Raw genomic sequence first — 25052 nt, 5'->3', positions numbered from 1 at the left:
GACACCTCACTTTGGCCTCTGGTCCCTGCTATGGTCTCCATTTCACCTTTACTAGGCAATCCAAGACTTTTGTGTATAGACTTTTCCTTTGGAGTCCCTGAAGGGGTGAAGGGCCTTTCACACCCTGGATATAGCTGGTAACACTGGGAAATGCCTTGAACATTATCGAAGTGATTTTTCCTTTTTAAACACAGAATGTTGGCTCCAGTGTGGTCACTCTCAATGTGTGGTCCCAGAGCAGCAGAACCCGCAACTTCTGAGAACTTGTTAGAAATTCAGGTTCTCAGGCTCCACCCCACATGAACTGAATCAGAAATGTTGTATTTAAACAAGCCTTCCAGGTGGCTCTGATGCATGCTAGCGCTTCACAGAAGACAGAGGGGACACCTGAATACTCCGTTTCTACTATTAAAAAACCATCGACAGGATTTTGTCAAAAGATCACAGCCTTTAGATCTGGGTATTTTCTTTAGAGCGGATTGTCTATATTCTATCACTTACTCAACTTGCATAATAAGGTCCAGATTTCATTTGTCTAGGCAATAACATTTTATACAGCAGAAGTCCAGTTAAGAGGAGATGGGAAACCCCCTCCTCTTACAGGGAAAAGGGAACAGAAAAGAAGGCAGAAGAAAAGTAATCACATGTGTCCCAAATTGTGTCTCTCCAGGTTTAGGACACAAATATGTCAGATAATGGAGTTCTAGTCACTTCTTGATCTGTGGTCTGGGGAGAGCCCTCGGGGAAAAAGGATTTTAAGTATGGATGTCACCTTAGATAGTTCTTATTTCAAGGATGGGGACCCTTTAGTTTCTATCTGGCTTGGGTTGCTCTCCAGTATTTGATTTTTAATAGTTTATCTGTAGAATAGTCTTTCATAAACTTTTTTGTCATTTTTGGAACGAGACTCAAGCACTGAGGTTTTATTTTCCTGTCTTTTCCTTGGTTCATGTGTAGAATGAACAGGAGTTGAGAATTATATGAAAGTTTGGTTAGAAGATTGGCTAAGGAATCTCCACAGGGTCAGAGTGAGGAGGCTTTGGAGCGAGGGGTGGAGAACATTCACCCAGGCTGCACACGGCACGTGCTGCCAGTCACCTGCTTATTAGCCATTCTCACCTTCCTCCTTCCTAACAAAACTGCATCTTGCTTATAAAAGCAATATGCCCAAGTGAAGTACCAAATGCACAATGTTTCTTGCAGCTGGGTTCACCGTAGGACCATGAGATACAAGCAGAAGTCGTGTGGGGATTTCTGGGTTGGCTTTGCTTTTGTAATATAAATGCCATTCTGTCTCCTTTATTGTTTCTATTTTTGTTTTGTTTGTAATTAAGACATGATGCTGAAGGTGAAGTAGCCATCTTGCCACTCTGAGGACAAAAGTTGCTTGCAAAGAATGGTGGAGCAGGTAGGGAGGAAAAAATCAAGTTCTTTGGATAGTTACGTCAGCTCTGGACTTACCACTGCACACTCCTTGTTGTATCAAAATTGAACCTTTTTGTTTGTTAAGCCACTTCAGTGAAATTTCTCTGACATGCAGCCAGACACACTTTTAGGCGGATATTCCAGGACAGAATGAGAGTCATTGTCACAGCAGCCACAGAGCATTTTAGACCAGCAGAGCCAAGCTGTGGTCAAGTCAGCCAACAAGCACCCCAGGGGGTACTGCCTGGACTGAGAAATTCACTCCGGGTTACACTAGCTTCCGGCCTTCCTTTTTGGGGGCCAACAGGACTTCAGAGACATGATACGCAAGGAACTTCACCCAAGTAGAGAGACAGAGATTGAGGTCTGGGGACCCCATCTCTCTCCACAAACTACAATGTCACATAAAGCGTTCATCCCACTGAGGGAGAGAACCACGATGGTTGGCGGATGGCTCTCTAAGTCACCTAAATAGAAAGACTGGACACCATCTAAGGGGACTCCTTCCCAGATCAGACTGCACTGGTTTAAAAAAGATTAAACATTTAGTTATATATTTTTTTCCTACAAGTAATGGATGGGAGCTAGGAAAGGTTTTAAAAAATTAAAAATGTACATTTTCTCTTTATATTTCAAATGCAGCCTATGTTTAATTTTGCCATGTAGGCTGTTTCCAGTGAATTTGAAGTTGTTCCACAAGAAGTAATTTGCTTAAAGTCTTAGAGGATTCATTTCCGCAAGCTTGTGTGAATTATTTTTCCTACAAAAGCAGCAATTACCTCAAGGGATTAAAAATAGAATTAAAATTTCCCTATCTCATTATCCTTTCTCACAAATTCTATATCAGAGATATAATGCTATATGCCACATAACATAGCAAGCAAGTTTATAAAGTAAAAACTACAGGAAATGCAAGGGCTACAGATTAAAATACCCCAATAGTAGGAGACCTTAATGCACCATTTTCAGTACAAGACAAATAAAATAGACAAAAGTAGGTAAGGAGGCAGAAGAATGAAACAACAAAATGAAGAAAGTAGATCTCCTGGATATATAGAAAATGCACTCTCTTTGCAATAATAACAGAGAATATTCCCTTTTTTGCAGACACACATGGAATAGTCACAAAAATTGATCATACTAATAAGCATTAGCAAGCATCAGAGTTCCATAAAGTCAAAATATTACAAACGACATTTTCTGATCACAGTGCAATAAAACCAGAAATTACTTTAGAAAAAAAAATACCTTCTGTGGAACAACTCTTGCTGAAAAGAAAAATACAAATGGAGATTAGAATTTCTTAAAGATCACAATAATGAAAATACTGAATATCCGAAGTTATAGGATTCATTTAAAGAAGTGATCAGAGGAAAGTGCTTTGCATTAAAGACTTTTGCAACAAAAACAAAAGAATGAAAATAAATTAAATTCTCATAAAAAGAGACTAGACAAAGTACAATAAAGTAAATCAAAAGAAAGCACAACTATGGAAAAGAAAAATTAATGTAGTAGAAAATAAGAAACATTAGGCCTAATTAATAAATCAATATCCTGGTTTCTTGAAAAAAAATTAAAATAGAAAAAGTACTAATTAACTGATTCAAAAACAAAAGAGAGAAAAGAGCACAAATAAAATTTCCAAAATGGGAAGAGGACATAACCACGGAAATTCAAGAAATTTTGAAAATTTAAAATCTCTTTGCAAAGAAATTTGAAAGCCTAAATGAAATGGATAATTTCCTAAGTAAATGCACATTACCAAAATTGCCTCTATTAGAAAGAGAAAATTTAAATAGACCGATTTTCATGGAAGAACGAGAGAGAGCTATTAAGGAGCCACACCACAAAGAAAGCACCAGGGCCGCACTGTTTTGTATGGGAATTCTTCCAAACCTGCAAAGTCCAAATAGTTCCAGTGCTCTTTAAATTGCTCCAAAGCATTGAAAAATGAAGGAAGTGTCCTTATTTCCTTTCCAAAACAAATATAACACTAATAACCTAAGCCTGATAATGAAAGTATGAAAAAATAAATCTATATACTGATATGTTTCATGAATAACAATACAAAAGTACTAAATAAAATATTAGCAAATAGACTCCAAAACCACATAAAGACTGTGATACATCATCATCAACTGGGACTCAAAACAAAGACATGAAAAAGTCGTTCAAAACTGGAAATCTAGTATCATTCGCTTTATTAATAGATTTCAGGAGAATCATAAGATTATTCTCATAGATGATTTTTTAAAAGTCTTTGACAAAATTCGATAGCCATTCATGATAAAAACTCTCAAGAAAATAGTGATAGGGAGATACTTCCTTAATGTGCACACACACACACACACACACACACACACAAATACATACCACATACCACTGTAGTGCTGTATCTCACTTACTTAACACTAAAGGCATGTCCAGGAACAAAGAAAGCATGCCCATCTGCTGTTATTCAACAATATAATGGAGGTTTTAGCCAACGCAATTAGACAAGAGAAATCAATTAGGGGCATAAAAATAAGTAAAGAAGAAGTGATAAACAAACTGTGGTACATCCATAAGATGGTATACTACTCGGCAATAAAAGAGGACAGCACTGCTACACACAACTTGAATGATTCTCAAAATCATTATGCTAAGTGAAGGAAGCCAGTCTCAAAAAGGACTTTGTTTTACTTATTTCCAGATTCTCAGTGTCTGGTATAAAATCTACCACCAAGTACAAAAAATCAATGACTGTTAATGAATGGATGACTAGGTACAAACTCCCAAAATGCTTGAGAGAAGGGAACTTGCCTCTTCTATTGTATTAATCAGAATCCATGGTAGTTGTGAAGGACCTTCTCTCTGCCTTCTGCCCTGGGAGACAAATGGGAACACTGATCATGGGGGTTTTCACAGGGGCTTCTCATCTCATCCCTGCTTCTCCGGAGGAGAAACTTTTTCTTTGCCTAACTTACAGCATAACCTGAATGCAAGAGTAAAAATAATTGAATGTGCATTTACACAGAAAATAACCCCAGTAGTTAACATTTGTTTTCATGTTAAACCTGTACTTCCTTTTTCTTACAAGGTATATGTGGCTCTTTGGTTAAATATTTGCTTATAGAAGGTTTGTGGTACAATAGGAGGTTAAACTAATATCTTAGAATTTTGTCTAAAATTCCAGTGGTGAGAATAGACACAAAATGCACCCATATTCTGCAGAATGAAACCAAATCTGTCTCACTCTTAATGACTGTCTCTGAAGGAATCATGAACTTCTTTATGTGGTGCTTCTCTTATCCTTGAGCCTTTGCTAACTTTTATTAAATGTACAGTCTAAACTCATGTGTGTTTGGGGGAAGTAAGGGAGAGGTATATATCCTAGTGGGGGCAAAATGGTGTCAGGGCATGGAGAAGCCAATTTCAAGATGGCAGAACAAGGAGAGTTGGCATATGACAAACAGGACATGCTGGTAGAACATGGAAATGTGCTTTGAGAAATCCTAGAAATTATTATTTAGGAGTACCCAGTAGAAAAGGGATTCACTTCAACTACTGTTATCCATATATTAAAGGAAATTTTTTTTGCACTAGGAAAACCACTAAGGTCTCAGAAGCCTTGGTTATACATAATTTCTGTCAGCACACAATGAACGAACTGAAGGAGAATGTGGTTTTCAATGGACAGATGGATAAGAATGTGGCTCAAACTTCCAGGGAAAGGGAGACGGGGAGACATCTTGAGGGTAGACCAAACTTAGCTCCAAAATCATCTTGAACTTTTACCAAAAAGTGAAATTCATCCCTGTGTTCTTAGAAGAAGTATGAGTGGTATTTCCTAAGGTATAACAGATTCCAGTTTTACACAAACATGAGAAAACAGAAAAGTTTTATTATGATAACAGCCAGCAAACAATTCAAGTGGGTGGTGGCAGCAGTCAAGATGTGGGGTAGAGGTGGGGTGGCAACAGTTAGCTTCACAAGAAAAGGAGCGAACTGGTTATTTAGCAAATTGGTGACATTGAGGTTGGTCAAAGACTTTCTACAGCTCATCTGAATATACCAAACATTGTTCTTCTATCTGTTGAATCTCTGCCATTTGCTCTTTCTGGCATTTCACTTTAGTTGAGTTCTGAGAGATCTGTTTTCCAGATAACTCATTGTTATTTAGTGAGTGGGCAGATGAGAAGGAACAATTTGAGTCCTTCCGTAAGAATGTAATTAAACAAATTTATGTTCATCTAGAAAAAAGTCTACAAGCAGCTGTATCTATAGATTACCTAATGCAAAGAATTGATTTTTCTAGCAAACCATGTGGGTAAAATGATCACTGCGGTCCTAAAAACAAGAGAGTAGAAGCCACAGACAGAGATTATCTGCCAATCTGGAAAGAATCTAGAGGAGAAACTTGTACTAGGGATAAACAGAGAAAGCTTGGGGTCATGTTCTGTTGTTCTCCTGCATTCCTTTCCTCTGTATTTCTGAGAAAGAATTCAGAAGACAGGGAGCATCCATACTTTCTGCTTTGGAGTTTTTACAAATTGAGAATTTGTCTCCCCCTTGTTAAAACAATCAAACCTCTACCAATTTCTAACAGTGAATTTGACTACACTCCCTAGTCCCAAGAGGCAGAGAGACAGAAACAGAGAGCTCTGGCTTTGGTGAATGAGTTACACGGGGCAGAGGCACCTGAACATACACAGGAAACATAGACAGATTTTCATTAAGCTTAATCGTCATCGAACAGAGACGTGAAAATATTGAAAGCAATCTGCAATGCTGTCAACATGAATTCAATTATTCCACTCTGCGTCTCAACTTCATCTCTGACATTTTGTTGCATAAAAATATGTTGATTCTCTCTTTCTCTCAATAGCCTCTCCATTTGTGCCTTTCTCTTTTCCTGCTCCAGCTCATCCTTCAGCCTTCTGATTTCCTCTTCATACTCATCTATTATCTGCCTTTTCTCTCTCTCCGCCTCTTTTCTATGATATTCTAGCCTCTCTTGGATCTGTTTCTGAATCTGCTCCTCGGCCCTTTGGAACATCTTATTCGTGTAGTATCCTCCCTCATTCTCCCTCACCACGCGCTGGACCAGGGCCAGCAGCTCTTCCCTCTGGGCCACCAGCTCAGCACCTGTCGCCTTATTGTTGAACACACAGTAGCGATTACCGAGCTGGTCTATCAGCTCTTGAATGCCTTTGGCAGAGTCCTTTAAGTAATCACAGAAATGCATGCCATCCAAGTCATCTTTCCGCGTGAATAAGAGGATCATGTAGTTCTTAGCTCTGTTTCCAAACATGGCCAGCATCTTCTCTGTGGCCTTGTGCTCTTCCGCTGTGTAACGGCCCACCGGGATCACCAGGAGCAAAGCGTGAGGCCCTGGGGAGCTCAGCAGGATGCAGCGAGCTATCTCCTCGCGGGTGTCGGTATCCGGTACCTCAGTGTCGAAAATGCCAGGCGTGTCCACGACGACAATTTCTCTCCCATTCCATGTGCTTCTCCCTTTCTTACAGTTCTTGGTGACGGATTTTGCTGCAATGCTGGAATGAAACACTTTCTCTCCAAGGATACTGTTTCCTGTTGCACTTTTTCCTGCTCCAGTCTTACCCAGTAAGACAAGTCTCAGCTGTGAATCTCCGGGGCCTTGGTTTCCAAGCCCTGGGACAGGAAACAAAAGTCACCATGTTAGGATCAACCTCCAACTGTTTCCCCTGCATTCCCCTACCCCTCTAGTGCCCTTCTCTATTGCCTGCTGGGGTCTTATTCCCTGAGTGACCTTTGCACTCAGACGAGGTCTGTAGAACCCCTCGGCCCAATGTTCCTCTTGCAGTACTTGGGGGACGCCTGTGCACTTATTCTGACCTGTGATCGCTAAGTGACCACAGAGGAGTGGATAAAATGGTTTAAGACGAGAACTCGGAGCTGCTGCTGGTAGCTGATTCTCGAAAGCGAATGCAGGAAATAACACAAGATCTGACTTCGGGACATCACCGTAGAAGATCTACCCCCGCCCCAATTTATATTCAAAATGGGACTTTTCTTCCCAGTAAGAAACCAGGTGGGTGGGTAACACAAGCCATCCCACCCTTGCAGGGGAGAAAGGGACACCTGTGCGGAAAGGAAGAGTGTCCCTTTATATTTCACACATGCAACCGTCTCATCAGGGATTCTGACACACAAGAGAACAAAATACCTTACATTGAAAGTTACGACCTTAACATAGAAATTTAGGAAAGTTTTTATATTTTAAATTAATACATTGAAGAATTATAGCCAGAAAGTATTGACAGTTCTCTGGAGTTTCTATATAAAATCCCTTGACATGATAATAATAATAATAACAATAATAAAGTCATACATAGCATCAGTAGAGTTATAATATCTTAGTTTCACTTGGTTAAACATAGCCCCTTCCCAGGAGAGTCGAAAGTTAATAACAGACCAGCATAGCATATCACCTGAAACGATGTGTTCAAAATAAGTGTGTCTTAAGTTAAACACCAAGTCATCTCTATAGCTCTTGAGTATTTGTATTCAGTAATGCTCTGCTTATCTCTTTATGTTCAGGATTTGTCGAGCACAGACCGCGACCATGGAAGACAACTGACAACCACAGGTGACAGCCTGTTTCTCCGAGAAGGCAGACCCCGCCAGCACAGCCCTTGAACAACAATGATGCCCGCAGGAGGAAGCTTGTATTACAACCATCTAGCTCTGCTTTGAGATAGTGCCTACGTTAGCACACCGACAATATCACAGGCACGATTACACAGCCCGTTTTATCTTTCAGAGGGATCACCACCATTCACCCAGGTCCTCAGACCGAAAATGTAGGAATCACCCTTGATTCCACTCTTTCCTTTACTCTCCATATCTAACCCAGCAGCAAGTTCTCTTGGCTCCATCAACATCTGTCCCCTGCTCTCCATTTTGAAGACCCCTGTCACCACCCACACCTCAGCAGTCCTCTAACTGGTCTCTCTACTTCCATTGTGGCCCCTTTCAGTCGAGTCTGTAAATTGGAATAATCTTTTAAAAATATCAAACAGAAGAGAGATTTTGCAGTACCCTCACTCTGGCTTCCACAAAATCTGTAGGTAACCCCCATCTCCCACACACTTTATGGTGAAGCTTTTGCTAATCCATCCCCAAATCAGAGTTTCCCACATTTGATAAGCAGAGTCCTGGGACGAGAAAAGTAAATTTCCAGGAGTTGAGAACACTGGGTAGAGGATGACTAAGATTAAGGGAAAATGTGAGTGGGAGTTGTGATTATTACACAGTTGGCATCACAATGAAAGACTCCCACCTAAGGATATCCTGAGGGCGTTAGAGAAAGTAGGAAAATCATGGGAGGTGAAATGAAAAGCCACCAAAGGCCAGCTCCAACACTAAAACAATTTGCCAATGCTGTTCGCATATGGCCCCCATAGGGTGTAGGTTGCAGAAATGGCCGCAACTTGCTCCCCGTCTCTGTATGCATGCCTCTTTGGGTTGTGGAGCTGTAGTTCTTCCCAACAACATGCTGAGTCTGTCTCTCCACCCCTGAATCTGGGTGGGTCACGTGACTTGCTCTGGACAAGAAACTAGTAAAAGCACAATGCAAACAGAGACTCCAGAGTGCTGTGCACCGTGCCTTGCTTTCTCTCTCTGCTCTTCAGAACCCTGCGACTGCCCTATGAAGAGGCCTGGACTATGCTTGATGAGGAGGGACACAAGGCCCAGTTGTCCTTGTCACCCTGGCCTGCCCAAGAGCCTGCGAACCACCAGACATCTCCACGGGGCTATCCAAAATTAGCCAGCTGCTGCTTCATGCTGAGTGAAATAAGTCAGATGGCAAAGGGCAAGAACCATATGATTGCACGCGTATGTGGGATATAAAACAGAAAGCAACAAACGAAAGAACCAACCAACCAAACTCGTAGACACGGACATCAGCATGGTTGGGGAAAGGGGGTGGCGGTGAGGTTGAAGAAGGTAAAGGAGGTCACATGTTTGGTGACAGAAGGACATTAGACTTTGGGAGGTGAGCACACAATGCAATACACAGATGACGTATTATAGCACTGTACGCCTGAAACTTATCTGATGTATTAACCAATGTCACCCCAATAAATTTAATCTTTAAAAGAGTATCCAGTTCTGTCCTGAACCACTAGCTTACCACGTGAGCGAGTCTGGCTGAGATTAGCCAGGTTGGCTCAGATCCAAGAACTGCCCAACTGGCCGACAAAATCGAGAGCCAACGAAATTTAGGCTTCGAAACTATGGAGGGGTTTGCTAAACCAGCAACACTTCAACGGCTCTAGTCAATTTCTATGGATGAGGGAGTAAGGGGAGGGCTATGTGAAAAACTGAGGGAGTCAGTTTGTTGACTTTGTTGGTTATAGAGAAGCCACCAGGAGCTGGGAAATTAGGGAACTGAATGAAGCATCAATTATTCTCATGTTCCTCTTTCCCAACCCTCTCCCAGGCTGAAGAGAGGAACAGAAAAACATCCAAAGAAGCTACACTTGGCTGTTCCAGTGTCCACATTGTAGGAAGGAGGAAATAAGAAACCTCATCAAGCCTGGGATGTATCAGGATATTTTAACCTCGCTTCTTCTTAGCGCTTATGCTCCATTACGAGGAGACAGTGTAGAGAAAAGAAAGAGTGGAGTCAATGAAGAGAACATAAGAAATGGGGTTGGAAACATTTTGCTCTTGTTCAGATGGGGACGGCAGGCAGGACAGGAGAACCCCCCTCCCTCCGGCCTGGTCTGGGGAGCTAAGAGGACCCTCTCACCGTGGCTGGTCCTGGGTTCACTGACGTTGAAACTCATACTGTGGGATCGAGCTGCTGTTGTAGTTTGAATTCCTGTAAATCAAGAAACATTAAGTGTCATTTTAGGGTAATGGAGAATAACTGGAAACTGAAACCTCATGTAGCCAACAGCTTCTTCTTTTCCATAAACTTGCTACTTGTTTTCTCCTCCTCTGTTTCCCAACACTTCTCCTCAACTCTCCATCAGTCTCGCTTTCAAATTGTTGCTTTTTCTCTAGCAAACATAATGCTTCAATGCTTCCTCAGCACTGGTTCTGGGCTCCCTTCTGCCCCTCTGTCAGTGAATTATTGCTTTGAATGCTATTACTACCTTGTCTGTAGCCTAGACCCTCTTCAGCGTTCCAAACTTTTATATCCCATTCAACTGCTCCATTTAGCAAGTTCATGGGCATCTCAAATAGAACTCAGTCAAAATGGAACCCTTCACCCCCACCCCAGCCTGTTCTGCCCCAGATCATGTAAATGATTCTGTCCCCATTTCAGTAGATGGCATCGCCATTCAGCCAGAAGCTCCTGAAGAATGCTGGGGTCATCTACATCTCTTCTTTCCTCATTTGCTCATCAGCCCATCAGAAAATCCTATGGATTCTACCTCCAAAAAAAGTCCAAATTATCCATGTCTCCCCATCTTCATGTCAATCCAAACCACTGTTATCTCTCTCTCTCAAAACACTTTAACCACACTGGCCTACTCAATGTCCCCAGAGTCCCCCAAGCTCCTCCCAACTTCCAGGCCTTTGCAGAAGAGTCCCCTGTACCTGGAGCACTCCCACTGCAATGGAGTGAGTGTCCAGTTCACTCCTGCTCAGCCCTCAGGCCTCACTTCTCCAGAGCGGCTTCTCCAATGCCTCTCCCCCGCCACCACCACCAATACAGCTGTGGTGTGGTGTGCTTTCTATTCTCTCTTGTCTCACTCCCAGGGGTTCCTATAAAGTACAAATCACATAGGAAGTTGTTTGTCTGCTTTTGTTATTACTCTCTCCTTTTGGCTGTAAACTGTGTGATGGTTCATCCATCTGTGTTCTGCATTTCCCTTTATTGCCTGGAGACAAACATGATACTGGACAAAGAGTGGTTCTCAATAAATATTTATTAAATAAATTGATCAAAAATCCCCGATTCTTGCCTCCTCTCTGATCTTTATGTCTAGACTACATCTAAAAGGTTATCCTTTCTTTATTAATCAATGGTTAGAGTCATAGATCCATGGGATTACATTTTAAATATTTTGTTCCATGGCTGCCTACCAACATTTGGCAATGGAGAATGCCATCTGAAGAACTCCTAGTGGAGCAGACTTTGACTGGGAGAGTCTGAAAAAGCTAGTTGTTAAGGACAGGAAGCCATCAAGTGCAAATTTGCAACACCGTTAGAGACAATCCTTTTTGAAAGATGAGTTATTTATTTATTCTTTAATGATAGGGAATAAGACAGCTTCTTATAAACCGGGAAGAGAAATCACAGGATTTTTACAAATCAGCTTTGCCCACAAAGTGGACGTTGGTGATGGAGTATCAGCAAGGGGGACATGGCGAGCTGTGCTGACACCTTCCAGTGCTGTTCACCCACCAGCACCACCAGCAGCCCTCAGAGCTAATTCTGTCTGCTCACCCAACTCTATCCCTGAAAGTTTCAAGTTTATTTCTAGATTCTCTAGGCGGTGACATATCCTCTTTGCAGCAACCCCTGAAAGAGGTATTAATTTGTAGGGCTCAGCCTTTAAAACAGTTTACAGCCTCAAATCAGCAGAGACAGGAAACAGAAAGCAATGAGAAACATAGTCTGAAAGCGAGTTTGCCGGGAGGTTATAGATCCAGGGGAGAGGTCTCCTCTCTACTAAATCACACATTTCCCACCTTTGCCCCCCACCCCAAACGCACATCTTCCTTTACCTGGAAAATCTGTGTCCTGCTCCTTTCTTTATCTTTGAAGGCAGTGTTAAGTGATGATATTGAAAAGGAAGAAGAAAGAGGAAGTGAGGGGAGGAGCTGTCCAAACTTGCTCGCGTAAGAGACCTGCCCACCTTACCATCCAGTGTCACTGAAAGAACTTTCGGCAATGATGGAATTGTTTTGTGCATTTCAACATGGTAACCATTAGCCTCATGGGCAGTTGAGCATATGAAATGTGATGAATGTGATTGAAGAACAGGATTTTTTATTTTATTTCATTTTAATTAATTTAAAGTTAAATCGTCCCATCTGCCTGGAAGCTACCATATTGGACCATGTAAAGATTGTACAGGGAGGGAAGGAATAGGGGTTGTGCTGCAAAATTCTGGAAGAAACTGCTGGGCCAAAACCAGGGAGCTGCTAGTTCTTCTGAAAGACCTACTTCTCGGCACAGTTGGCCTCCCAGCCCCACATTTGCCCCATTGTTTTAGGGCTGTCTCAGTGTAGCCAGGTATCACCTCATCTGCTTCCTCCCACTGACATGGCAGAGAGAGGGGGCTGCTATATCTGGGTGTATTGTCTGAATTATCTGCTAGAAGCAAGAGAGGTCACTGGTCTTCAGCTGCCTAATTAGGATGGGCCCAAAGTCATCTTATGAGATGGTACTAGAAGCACTAGAATAGTATAACCATCAACATCTGACACTACCCACCATGAAAACAGAAATTGGGAAATTATTGTAATAAGGGTCCTCCTTCTCTAGAGACATAGATCCCATTATAAAAGGGATTTATAAAACAACAACTAAGTCAAAATGGAATGAACACTTGAACATAAGAACTGCCCATAAAACTTCTAGAAGAAAACAGACGCAGAAGCTGCTTGACATTAACCTTGGTTTTTTGAATCTGACACCAAAAGCAAGGCAACAAAAGCAAAAATAGATAAGTGGGACCACATCAAACCAAAAATGTTCTGCACAGCAAAGGAAACGATCAACAAAATGAAAATGCAACCTACTACATGGGAGGAAATATTTGCAAATCATATATCTGATAATTTCATAGCTTGGCTAATATCCAAACTATGAAGAGAAGTCACAAGACTCAATAGCAAACAAAACAATCTGATTAAAAAATGGGCTAAAGATTTGAATAGAAGAAGACATATAGATGGCCAATGGGTACATGAAAAATTGTTCAACATCAGTACTCATCAGGGAAATGCAAATCAAAACCACATCCTGTTAGGATGGCTGTTATCAACAAGACAAGACATAACAAGTGTAGGCGAGGATGTGGAGAACGGGAACCACTGAGCACTACACGGTGGGAGTGTAAATTGGTGCAGCCATAAGGGAAAACAGTATGGAGCTTCCTCAAAAAATTAAACATAGACCTACAATATGACCCAGTACTTCCACTTCTGGGTATTTAGCTGAAGAAAACAAAAACACTAACTTGCAAAGACATCTGCACCCTTATGTTGCAGCCTTATTCACAATAGCCAAGATACAGAAACATCCTAGGTGTCCATTTACGGATGAGTAGATGAAAAAACTCTGGTGTGTATCTATACAATGGAAGATTATTCAGCCATTGAAAAAAAAAACAAACCCATGTCATACCATTTGCAACAACAGGGGTGGGCCACAAGGGCGTTTGCTAAGTGAAAGAGGTCAGAGAGAGTCAAATACTGTATGATCTTTTTTATATGTAGAATCTGAAAACCAATCAACCAAACGATAAAAAAAACCAAGCTCATAGATACAGAGAACAGGTGGGTGGTTGCCAGAGGTCAGAGGTAGGAGAAATGGTCAAAGGGGATCAAAAGTTAAAAAACTAAAATAAAATATAAAACAAATACACGTTGGAACAAATGTAAGCTAATAAGAAATACCAAGACTTGTTGGAAATATTTTTTTAATTGATTATTCAATCTACTAAAAAGGTAATGAATTCTATTTTATGTAAATGAACATTTAATAAAGTGGGGAAATTGCAGACATTTAGATGCAATCAGATGTAAATAGGGTGGTCAGTTGTGGTGGACTGATTGTAAACTGGCCGCCAGCTGTCACACTACATCTCAGCTATGCCCTTTTATAAGATAAATTTGTATCTCTGCCCCTCCAGAGACAGAGTCTATTTCTGCACCTTTTGAAGCTCAAAGCCTCAAAGGCTTTGTCGTTTAGTTGGGGAAATTTCTGGTCTTTTATGCGTTTCCTGTTTTCTGCACAATTTGACACCCTTTTTCACCCATGTATTACCTTCTCTTGCATACAAAAGTATCGGCCCACTTTCCTGGAAACTGAATGGTAAGGAGACCAGAGGATGATTTTCACAGCCATCACAGCAGGGTCCCCAGGAGTCTGTGGTCTACAACTGACCTTAGCTCGTGTCTCAGAATCTTCACACATACGTGTGAATCTTCACACATGGGAGTGAGTGTGGGTTCCAAGACTTTCAACAAAATGCTGGAAGGTAGAGAGAGGTGAAGGGTGCACTGGGATAGAAAACCCACAGACAACAGGGTCGCAGAGAGGCTGCAGCTGACGTGGTCACACACGTGGGTTGGGGCACCCCAGGGACATCGGCCAAAATGGAATGGGGCGCTGGGACTGACCGTAGGGGACTAGTTGAAGATGCAACATCAGAAAACTGACGCCGTGATCCACTGGTATACCCCTAATTCAGAGCCCCACACTTCAAGAAGAGGGACCTGCTCTAAAGATTAGAACACCTCCACAGGAAAACCTCTGCTTTGTGGCATAACAGCATGTCCTGCTCTGTCACCGCAGGTGAGGCCTGCAGTCACAACCATCCTTTAGGGTTAGGTTAGGGTTAGGTTAGGTTAGGGTTAGGGTTAGGTTAGGGTTAGGTTAGAGTTAAAGCTGTAACTTCTAGGCAGCTTTTCTAATGATTTATTTCTAAATTTGAAAAGGCAATCAGAGAGAGATGACACTTAAGGAAATACTACAATTTGAAAGGAAAAGACAGGAGGCAAAAATATAGTAAAGATAACCCTAAAGGCAGCCATTAACTCAGGAAACAAAAACAAAACCGGGGGTGGGGGGGAAACTAACGAAACAAATAAAAATAAATTTCTCTTGCAGGTAGCTAGGATATTAACCCTCCCACTGAAATCAAGTAAAAGTACTGAAAAACAGTACATATGTTTTCTTAAAAGCATTTGCAAGAAGGCAAGAAAATAAAAGTTCTCATACACGGAGCGAAGTGAGGGTGGAAAACCAGACGGTAAGTGGAGATTAGCAGCTGGTTGACACTCTGAGACTATTTTACCAAACCTGGGGGACTTCAACTTTGCTTCTCCAAGCCACACTTACAACTAAAATGCACTCGGTACTTCTTGTCTTTTTGATAATAGCCATTCTAACAGGCAAGCTTGACCTAATGACTCAAAAGCAAGGACCTATTCAAGAGGGGAGGTCTCATAGGGAACTTTTACCATAAACCCCAAAGGGCTACCCCCTCAATAAAGTCAGTGACTTCTAATTGGTGAGTGCATGATAGATTTGAAAAACGAAAGGCCAGAAGGGCATTGAAAGAGGCAAAAGACGTTTATAGAGCAAAACCAGAGAAGAGGGTAGAGAAAGTTTTCAAAGCAGTAAGGTTGACTGTTTTTCTGACCTGAGGAAATGCACCAGTGCATACATTCCAGAAATCTAACCAAAACCAAGGAAAGTAATTAAGAAGGAATTCACACTTTGGCACACAACAGTGCAGCAGTAGACATCAAAACAAAAAGAATAGCCTAATGGGAGCTGCGAAAATCAGACAGATGACCTTGGAAGAAGCCATGGTTGGAATGGGCCTGATGTCTTAACAAAGAACCAGAGAACACTGGAAGCAGATTTTCACGTGCTGAGAGCAAACAGCACTCAACCTAAAATTCTACGCTCAGGGAAAACAGCCGACAGAACTGAGGGCAAAACACCCACATTTCAGACAGCAAAGACTGACCTCTCCTGCCACCTGCACTGCCTCACTAAAGGAATGTCTACACGATTTACTTGAGGCAAGAGGAAAGTGATCCCAGATGGGAAATCCGAGGTTAAGAAAAAAGACTAACTCTAAACAGAGACAGTAGAAATAATAGAAACAACCTTTAGGGTTAAAAAGAGAAAAAAGAAAATTAAAATAACAACTGTACTATATAGATGGGGTAGGGAGAATGGGGATGGAATTAAAATGTTACAAAGTCAGAGCAAGCTACGAACTGGGAGAAAATGTTTGCCTTCTCCCACATAGCGCATAAGGAACTTGTAAATATATTTGATAAGAGCTGACAAAGAACAAAATATATAAGAATTCTTAAAATCCATTAGTAAAAAGACTAATAGTCCAATTTAAAAAGGACAAAATATACGAATAAGCATTTTTGACATATAATAAACTGTATATAATTACTGATTTTTTTGCGTATGTATCCGCCCGTGAAGCCATCACCACAACTAAGTGATGACTACATCCACCAGCCACAAACATCTCCTCATACCCAGTAGTGACCCCTGCTCTCCTGCCCACCCGCGCTCCAGGCAAACACTCACGTATATGGCACTTTGCATGGCAAGTGTCCCTTGATGTGAGTGTGCGTGGCTGAGACCCAGACTCAGAGCTGAGACCTGTGACCTCTGTGGAGGATGAGACGATAATCATGGTGATGATTATGGTTTTCTGTCACATGGCAATTTGCTGATTCCAAACACGGATTTAGAAAGAATGTGAGGTAATCGAGTGCTTTTTCACAGTTAGAAAGAACTGGAGAACACCTGCCGTAGATACTCCATTTTTTCATATTTGTGGATAAACAGATGAGATTGGTGTTTGGCTTGAAACCTCCCAGGTGCCATCTGAAACCAGCACCCCTCTGGAGGGCGGGAGAGATCCAAGAAAGAGGCAGGCCACTCAAGATGGGGACGTGACACTTTAATGAGCAAGTCAACTTTCTTTTCTTTAATTAAATTTATTGAGGTGTCAATGGTTAGGAAAATTACATAGGTTTCAAGTGTCCATATCTATCATACATCATCTATATATTTGCACTGGGTGCTCCTTACCCAGAGTCTCCGTCCATCACCATATATTTGAACCCCTTCACCCTCTTCTACCTCCCCCTGCCCGCTTACCCTCAGGGGAACTTTTCTACAAAGCTTGTCTAGCCCCAAGATGCTCCTGCCTGCCAGATCTGAAAAGTTTACAGAGCTAGGCTATTACATAAATCCTCCTGAGACTTCTCAACAATACATTACTATTTCAAGGTTGGGTCCTCAGGGCAACTCCTGGGAACACAAAGGGCAAACTGAACACACATTCCAGGAACAGGCTGAGGGAGGTCGGGCCGGAAAGGGTGATGGGAGGGATTTTCCAATTGCCCAGGTCCAGCTTTCTGGACAATCGGGGGTCACGTCTTCTCCATGACCTACCGCAATGAACCGAACACCATGGGTTCATCTCTGGGAGTGTTTGAGCCAAAGGAACACTAGACTTGTGGGATTAAAAGGTTTTATTTTTACTGGTGACAATAAAGGAAACAAGGAATAATTTCTAAAGCTCTGCCTCTCTGAAGGGAAGCTTAGCCATCGCTTCTATATACACTATTTGGTTAGTTATACGTTGATTTCTTCTTTGTAGCTGGCCAGGCTTACCTGTCACTGTTCAGGCCAAGCTCATCCCCTGAGAGCTGCGTCTGCAAAAATTGTGCTGCATGTTTGCATTGAGGAAGAACTGCCCAAACCATGAGATACGTTAGCAGACTCATAGAATAGGAACACAAAACATTCTGCTTAGATAGTGACATAGATTGCCACTGTCAGGAGAGATTTTTCAGGTGTCAGAAAATAGTAGATGGAATTGGGGGGAAAAAACAATAAGAAAGATCAGGGAATCTCTAAAAGAGCACAGAAAGTGGGTATCGTTAAGCTATATCAGTCAGGATTCGAGCAGAAGGGATGGCCCACTCTATTAGGTGCTTGGGGGAAAGTCTCGTGCAGGCGCTTCCCACAAGCTGTGGATACAGGGTGTGGCAACCACAAGGGAGAGTGTTAGCAGCAGTGAGGAAATGACACCCTAATCCTAAAGGGGTGAATGAGAACTGGAACCCAGAAGGAGACTTGGAGAGAGAGGCCCCCAGGTGGGGAACAGTGACACTTGGGCTTAGGGTGGCAGCTAGTCACAGGTGCCCTGCAGGGAGACAGGCAGGCAAACACATACCCCAGCCTTGGTTTCCTACCCCCAGAGGTCTACTGCGTGGACTTCCCAGTGGCAGAAGCCAAACAGAAGCCAGAGAGCAAGAGACCCCACTGGTGGAGTCCACATGGCTCAGCCTCTTTGGGCAGAGAGCTGCGTGAAGGGCGAGGTGTGGATCTGCAGAGGCAAATGGAAACTATTGGGCACAGAAGAGATTTGTAAGTTACAGTCAGGGACATTTTAAGTTAGGATGGTACCTTAACAAAGAGAGAAACAATAAGAGAATTTCTCAGCTTCCAGACCCCGTGACCCACAGAACCGTCTTACTGGGGAAGCCTGATGCTTCACTAATGAAGCTTTATAGCCGTGGACTGAAATAACATGCGTCACCCGTGGTGCTAACGCCTGACGTGTGCGGGATTTCTTATCTGAATTGCCCTAAATTGAGTCTTTGAACTGTACAGAATATATTATTGCCCGATTATGCCAATTTTGTAACTTCTTAAACTTGTGGCATCGTGAGGGGGGACAGGTAGAAATGGGGAGAGAGCTGGCATAACAAATGATCCCAAAGCGTAGCGGTTTAAAACAGCAGCCATTATTTCTCTTTCTCAGGAATCGGCGATTGGACAGGACATGGTGGGGATGGCTCCTTTTGGCTCTTTGCAGCTTCATGGGAGGGGGCTCAGTTGGCAGCTGGGGAATCTGCTTCCGTGTTGCCTGACTTGCACAGCTGGCATGTTGGTTCTGCCTGGCAGAAAAAAAAACATCCAGGGAAGTGGGCCCGTGACTTCATGTCCTCTTCATGTGGCCTCTCAATGGGCTTCTTGGGCTTCCTCACAACATGGTGGCCAAGGTCCAAGGGCAAGCACCCCAAGAGAGCAAGGCAGCATTGTCCCTATCTAACCGCACAAGTCACATGGTGTCGCTTCAACCATCCATGATTCATCGAAGCAGTCACAAAGTCCATCCAATTCCTAGGTAGGGGACACAGATCCCAAGACTCAACAGAAAGAGTAACAAGCTCAGATTGTAAGAAGAATACATAGGACAAAAGACACTGTTGTAGCCATCTTTAGAAAAGACAATCTAAGATATTGTTGTAACTAACTTTGGAAAAGACAATCTACCTCATTAACAAATCATCGTAAGCTAAGAAGAAATAACATTTATGTTACCTCCAAAACATATCCCATATTTTTGAAATCACCTTTAAAATCCTATCTAAAACCTCTGCAAATACATTCTTTTCAGCTTCTTTTCTTATGTTTTTTATTTGTTCGTTATATTTCATCCTTAGCTGTTTTATTTTTTTCTCCTTTTCTTCCTTTGGTTTATCAGCATAATCTTTCTCTACTATTAGAAGTTCCTTCTCTAATTGATCAGCATAGATTTTCTTCAGGACCTCTTCCTGACGTTGCAGCCTTTCCTCTGCATCCTTGTAGACGTCACCAGAAAAGTAAGCCCCTCCATTGCCCTGCACCATTCTGTCTATCATCTCCACCAGCTCCTGCACTTGAGTTTCCTTCTCAGCCTTGTCTGTACTCCTGTTATCGAAGGCACAGCAACGGTCCCCACACTCTTTGACGATGTTTCTTAGGTCCACATCTGATTCGCTTATAAAGTTTTCCAGGCTCTGGTCCTCTAATCCATCTTTACCAGTGAACAAGAGGATCATGTGCTTCATGGCTTCCTTCCCAAAGACGGCCTTGACCAATGCAACAGTTTTCTTCTCTTCTTCCGTGAAGCGGCCCAGCCGCACCACCAGGACGATGGCGTGAGGCCCAGGGCACGAGGTGACGACACAGCGGCTGATTTCCTTACAGGTCATTTCCAGTCTCTCTTTAGTGTCGAAGAGACCTGGGGTGTCAACAACAAGAAACTGTCTCCCCTTCCACTCCCGTGATGCTTTCTGACAGCTCTTGGTAACAGCATCGGCGGCAATTTTAGAATCAAATTCTCTTCTCCCAAGGATGGTGTTTGCTGTCCCACTTTTCCCGCTGCCGGTTTTGCCCACCAGAACAATCCTCAGAGTGTTGTCCTGAAGGCCAGCCATGATCGTGTCAAGAGGCTCTCACTCTTAGGTACCCACAGACTTTAAGGAAGGAAAGGAAAGGGAAAGGGGGTCAATATAGGTCATTGGGAACCACTTCCAGCCCTCTGTTCTTCTTTTGTTCTCCCTGAAACTTTCTAATAGTTCATATTGTTTCCAGTAACGGCAGAAAGATGAAATGGTTCATTACTATGGAAGAAATAAAACAGCAGTTCCAGAGTTTTCCCACAAAGGAGTACAGGGTCCAGGTGCTTTCATAAGGGAACTCATTTAAACCTTTAAAGCTCTGATAATCTCAGTGCTACTTAAACTATTCCTGATCAGTTAAAAAAGAAGAAAAACTTTCCATTTTTCTATGAATGGAGTATAAGTTGATCCCAAAGGCAAACAAGGACTTCACCAATAAATATAGCTGCCGACATGTCTCATTTGCGAATATTCATTCCAAAATCCTCAATAAATTATGAGACACTAAAAAAAAAGCAATACATTATCATCTGATTTATTTCAGAAATACTAGGGTGGTTAGATATGAGACGATTGGTTGTTACAACGCATCTCATTAATAGATTAAGAAGAAAATAACTTCAATGCAAAAAAGACATTTGGCAAAATTTAACACTGACTCATGTTTAAAGTATTTCATAAAATTGGAATTAATAGATTCTTCTCCAATATGATTTCATATAACTACAAATTTAAACTTTTTGTCCTTATATTTCCTTCTGCAGCTAAAATAATAGATTATAAAATTCATTTGGATGAGGAAAAAATAAAAGCCTACACCATCAAGAAAAAGAACAAAGAGGGATGACTAGCTCTACCAGATAGTAAAACTTTGTAGTTTCTATAATGAAAGCAGTATGATGTCAGTGCATGAAGAGAGAGAACAGTGAAACAAAAACAGAAAAGACAGAACTAGACCCAATTGATCATACAATATTCATTATTATTTGATTCAATTATATTATGCTAAATTTATGGTCAACAGGTAGCATCTCACATCCGTCGGAAAAAAAGGATGGACTAATAAGCAATTTGGGGGTATCTATATAACGAGATAGAAGAAGATAAAACTGCATCCATTGCCTCATGCCATTCAACCTCCTAATTGGTTAGAAATTTAAATATAAGAAATTAATCCATATTAATAGTGGAAAAAACATGGATCAATTCTTTCGAATCAATTGTTCCCTTTGGAGTATACTAGGAAAGCATCCCATTCTTCTGAACACTGACAAAATAAAGGGCAAGAGTCAAGCATTCCTATTTTGTCTTTGCTATATAACTGTACCTAGTGAAAGGGAAAGAATGGTTGAGGGGAACTTCCTTTAATAGGATTATTCCATCTAAAAAATGAAGAAAGAGTGATGGAATTCAAATTATCATCATTTGTGACCCTTAATGAAACAATAAATTTACGCTAGGCAATCATGAAAGTCTGTCATGGTCACAGAAAGAGAGACAACCAAAAACATCACGTGCCTCCTGAGGGAAGCTTACAGCTGCACCTATGAAGGATTCCCCCCAAAGAAACAGTCAAACCCAAATCTGACCAAGCCTCTCCCTAAAATATAAATTCACACAGAACACTGGAACTACAAGAGTAGGTGAAATCACAGCTCAAGGATTTAACCAACAAAATGTACTGCCCAAGCCTGTTGGACAAAAAACTTCCCCTTTCTTAAACACAGAAATTTCCCAGAAAGAAACCAGGAAGGTTGGAAACCTCTATAGGAAGTCAAACTTCAGCGATATCCGATAACTGTAAGTTCTGGATCTTACGTGGATACATCTTCAAATCATTTTTTAAATTATGAGACAATCCGTGAAATCTGAACACAACTAGTAAGTTTTTAAAAACTTGTCTTTCTTTTTGACGTCTGATAATGGTAATACTTTTAAAAAGGTTTTACCTTTCAGACATATCGACTCAAATATTTACTGATAAACTGATACAATGTCTGATATTTGCTTCAAAATAATGTGGAGTGGGTGGGGACTAGTGTGTAGATGGATGAAATAAGATGTCCATCAGTTGATAATTATATGATAAGTTTGGTATCGGCACATGGAGGTTCTTGGTTATTCTCTTTTACTTTGAAGAATTAAAATTTTCCACAATAAGTATCTTCACCTGTGTGTAACATGACCTCTACTGAACACTATACCAAGCCTCCTGATAAACATGCTGTGTACTTCATTTCACTTACCCCCCAATAACAGCCTGCAAAGAAGCTAATTTTATTATTTCAACTTTTTAAACGAGGACATTGATGGGGACCAAAAATGCTGAAACCCTTGCCCAACACCATGATTCTAAAATTCCATTTATGACAAATCAGAAATAGAGTAAGGGACGGCAGGGACAAGAGCCCCACTCTTTCCAGAATGGTGAGCTGGTAGCCAGCTTGGAATGAGGGAAAGCTACAAGAAAGGTTTCGCATACAACGCTTTAGAATAGCCAACCTCTCCTCACCCCGTTCCCTCCTCCCCTCAGATGGCACACTTCTAGGGTCACGGCTTCTCCCTGTGAAATTCTGGAAAGCGTTCAGCACACCGAATTCTAGCTTGTCTCTGCCATGAGCGAGTGGGCAAGCTGGAGAAGTGCCACTCTCTCTGTCCTCCTGCTTCTGTTCCAGTGAAAAGAGGGATTTAGACCGGGTGGTCTCCAAATTGCCTTCCAGCTGGATAGATCTGCCGTGGGGACACTAGTGTCCTATGAAGGGAACAGAATGGGTTATGAGGCAGCCCTCCGTCTCTGTCACCATGGCAAGCGCACGGCAGGTGCACTGGTCAGCACAAGCTCGCCCCATTCAGCGTGAGATGGAAGCACGCCGGACTCCTCACTCCACTCCCTCCATCTACTCCGACCACTCTGCCAGCATCCTCCCTGCTGTGCTGCCAGCCTGGACCTGGTCTCTTCCCAACCAGAACCCACCCCCGCACAGACTCCCTGCACCTGACCGCCCTTACAGCTCTATTGCTTGGGCGCCACTTGTCAGCCAGGCTCACCTTCTTTGCAAGGAGTTGATGACTTCTCAGGTTTTCTCCAAAGAAGCTGTTTGAGCTGGTGCTTTTGCTTTAAGTGTGAGCAAAACGTGTTTGTACCCTTGGAAACCACTGAGCCAGGAAGCTCAGATTGGGTGGAGCCAGTGGAGGAACTATTTGCCCTTAAAGAGACAGAAATACTGCCCCATCATTTGGTTGGTGGGTGCTGTGGTTTTTCTCAAGTTAAAACCTTTTCTTCCATGGGCCCCAATTTCCAAAGCCATATTCCTTGATCCAGGTTATACTGGTGGATCCAAAAGGCCCTGACTAAATGACCCAAAACGTGCCCAGAAAGCCAGGCACAGAGTCTCATCAGTGTCCCTGCTGCAGTGGGAGATCACAGGTGATTCTGGAAGGAAGAAGCCAGGCATGTGACTTGGGGTATCGTGGGGTGCTTGCCAGTCATAGTATATAATATGTGACTTTAGTCTTTCAGGAGGGTCTCAAGTTACTTTTTCAAAAATTAGCAAGACTCAGGTACAAAGCCAAAAGGATCTAAACTCCTGGGAGCCCAGAGGAAGAGGAATAGGAGGCCTGGAAAAAAGGGTTCCTCTAACCACACAGTGTGTCTGGCTTTTTTCATGTGGTTCTTGCCAGCTTGGAAGTGTAGGTGAGGTAACAGGTAAAGACGCCCCCGGGAGACAGATACAACTTTCCCTCCCAAGCCTGCTACCTTCCCCTGCTCCAGGCCCCGGCAGAGACAGCTTACCCTAAATCTACCCAGCGGATGGCTCCCACCTGCTCTGGAAATTCTCTCGAGATGAGAGGCAGGCTGTCAAAGCTCTCACAGTTCACAAGATGTTCCACTTGTCTGTTGCATCGCCATAAAAATATTAAGTTCTTTATGATGAATTTTGGTTCACTAGATTGAGAAGCTAGATTAGTCAATGCTTAAGCTTGAGGGTAAGTACTAAGATGACCAGTGGTGGCAGGAAGTAGCCAGCAGGACGGGTATCCATGCAGGGAAGCAGCTAGGTTTGGAAATGACGGTGTTAATGACCAATTATTGGTGTTCATGACTTGGGTCACCTTGAAAGGTCCCAGGGAACAGTTTCCAGACTCAACAAAGGCACAGATCAGGAGCAGCTACGTAATTTGCAAGGTCTGGGACAAGAGGAAAAAGTCGGGTCCTTTGTTCAAATATCACTGAGAATTTCCAGATGACATCAACAGAGCATTAAACCCAAGGAGGGGTCCTTCTAGCACAGGCCCTGTGCAGCTCTGCAGACCACATACCCACGACGTTCACCTTGACAGGGCCGCCTTTCTATGAGTCTGGAGCAGAACCAGAACCACATCTCCTGCTCAAAATATGTCCACCATGGCCCAGTTCCATTTCATTCTACAAATTTCTAGAGTGAAACTCGTCCTGCCATAAGCTACCTCGGAAATTTTCCTGGTCAGCTAATTGCTTCTGCAGGTATGATGCTCAGTACACTGAACGGGAAAGGGGAAGTAGTAGAGCACAGTCCTGACGCTGTAGGAAACAGGACGCGAATCTAGTGGGCACAGCCTTGAGGCTACTGGTCCCAGACGAGGATCTGGAACATAGTAATCCCACCTATGAACCCTAACTTAGGAGCGATCCCCTTCATGAGATTTGT

The 25052-nt window shown here is 42.4% G+C and overlaps 2 protein-coding genes across 5 annotated transcripts; both read right to left on the bottom strand.

Annotated features, from left to right (window-relative positions):
• Positions 1 to 5288: 5288 nt before the first annotated feature.
• Positions 5289 to 23504, bottom strand: GIMAP4 (GTPase, IMAP family member 4). 4 transcript variants are annotated; one of them, XM_081038069.1, is made up of 4 exons: positions 23413 to 23504; positions 11002 to 11169; positions 10205 to 10276; positions 5289 to 7077 (listed from the first exon to the last, which is right to left on the bottom strand). In XM_081038069.1, the coding sequence occupies exons 3-4, from the start codon at positions 10239 to 10241 to the stop codon at positions 6146 to 6148; spliced, it is 969 nt and encodes a 322-aa protein (XP_080894195.1). In that variant the 5' UTR covers positions 10242 to 10276; positions 11002 to 11169; positions 23413 to 23504; the 3' UTR covers positions 5289 to 6145. The 4 variants fall into 4 exon arrangements, with proteins under 4 accessions (XP_080894195.1, XP_080894194.1, XP_080894196.1 ...); XM_081038068.1 differs by lacking the exon at positions 23413 to 23504 and adding an exon at positions 12136 to 12187; XM_081038070.1 differs by lacking the exon at positions 11002 to 11169 and having other exon boundaries at positions 23413 to 23495.
• Positions 17120 to 23442, bottom strand: LOC308492744 (GTPase IMAP family member 7-like). Its single transcript, XM_081038073.1, has 2 exons — positions 23413 to 23442; positions 17120 to 20439 (listed from the first exon to the last, which is right to left on the bottom strand). Exon 2 carries the CDS (start codon positions 20398 to 20400, stop codon positions 19519 to 19521), a length of 882 nt encoding a protein of 293 aa, XP_080894199.1. The 5' UTR covers positions 20401 to 20439; positions 23413 to 23442; the 3' UTR covers positions 17120 to 19518.
• Positions 23505 to 25052: the final 1548 nt, after the last annotated feature.

Source organism: Rhinolophus hipposideros (genome assembly GCF_964194185.1).
Source record: "Rhinolophus hipposideros genome assembly, chromosome: 25".
In the NCBI taxonomy this organism is placed as follows: domain Eukaryota; kingdom Metazoa; phylum Chordata; class Mammalia; order Chiroptera; family Rhinolophidae; genus Rhinolophus; species Rhinolophus hipposideros.
The sequence above is the reverse complement of the archived record's forward strand: the minus strand, read 5'-3'. Positions and strand labels throughout refer to the sequence as shown.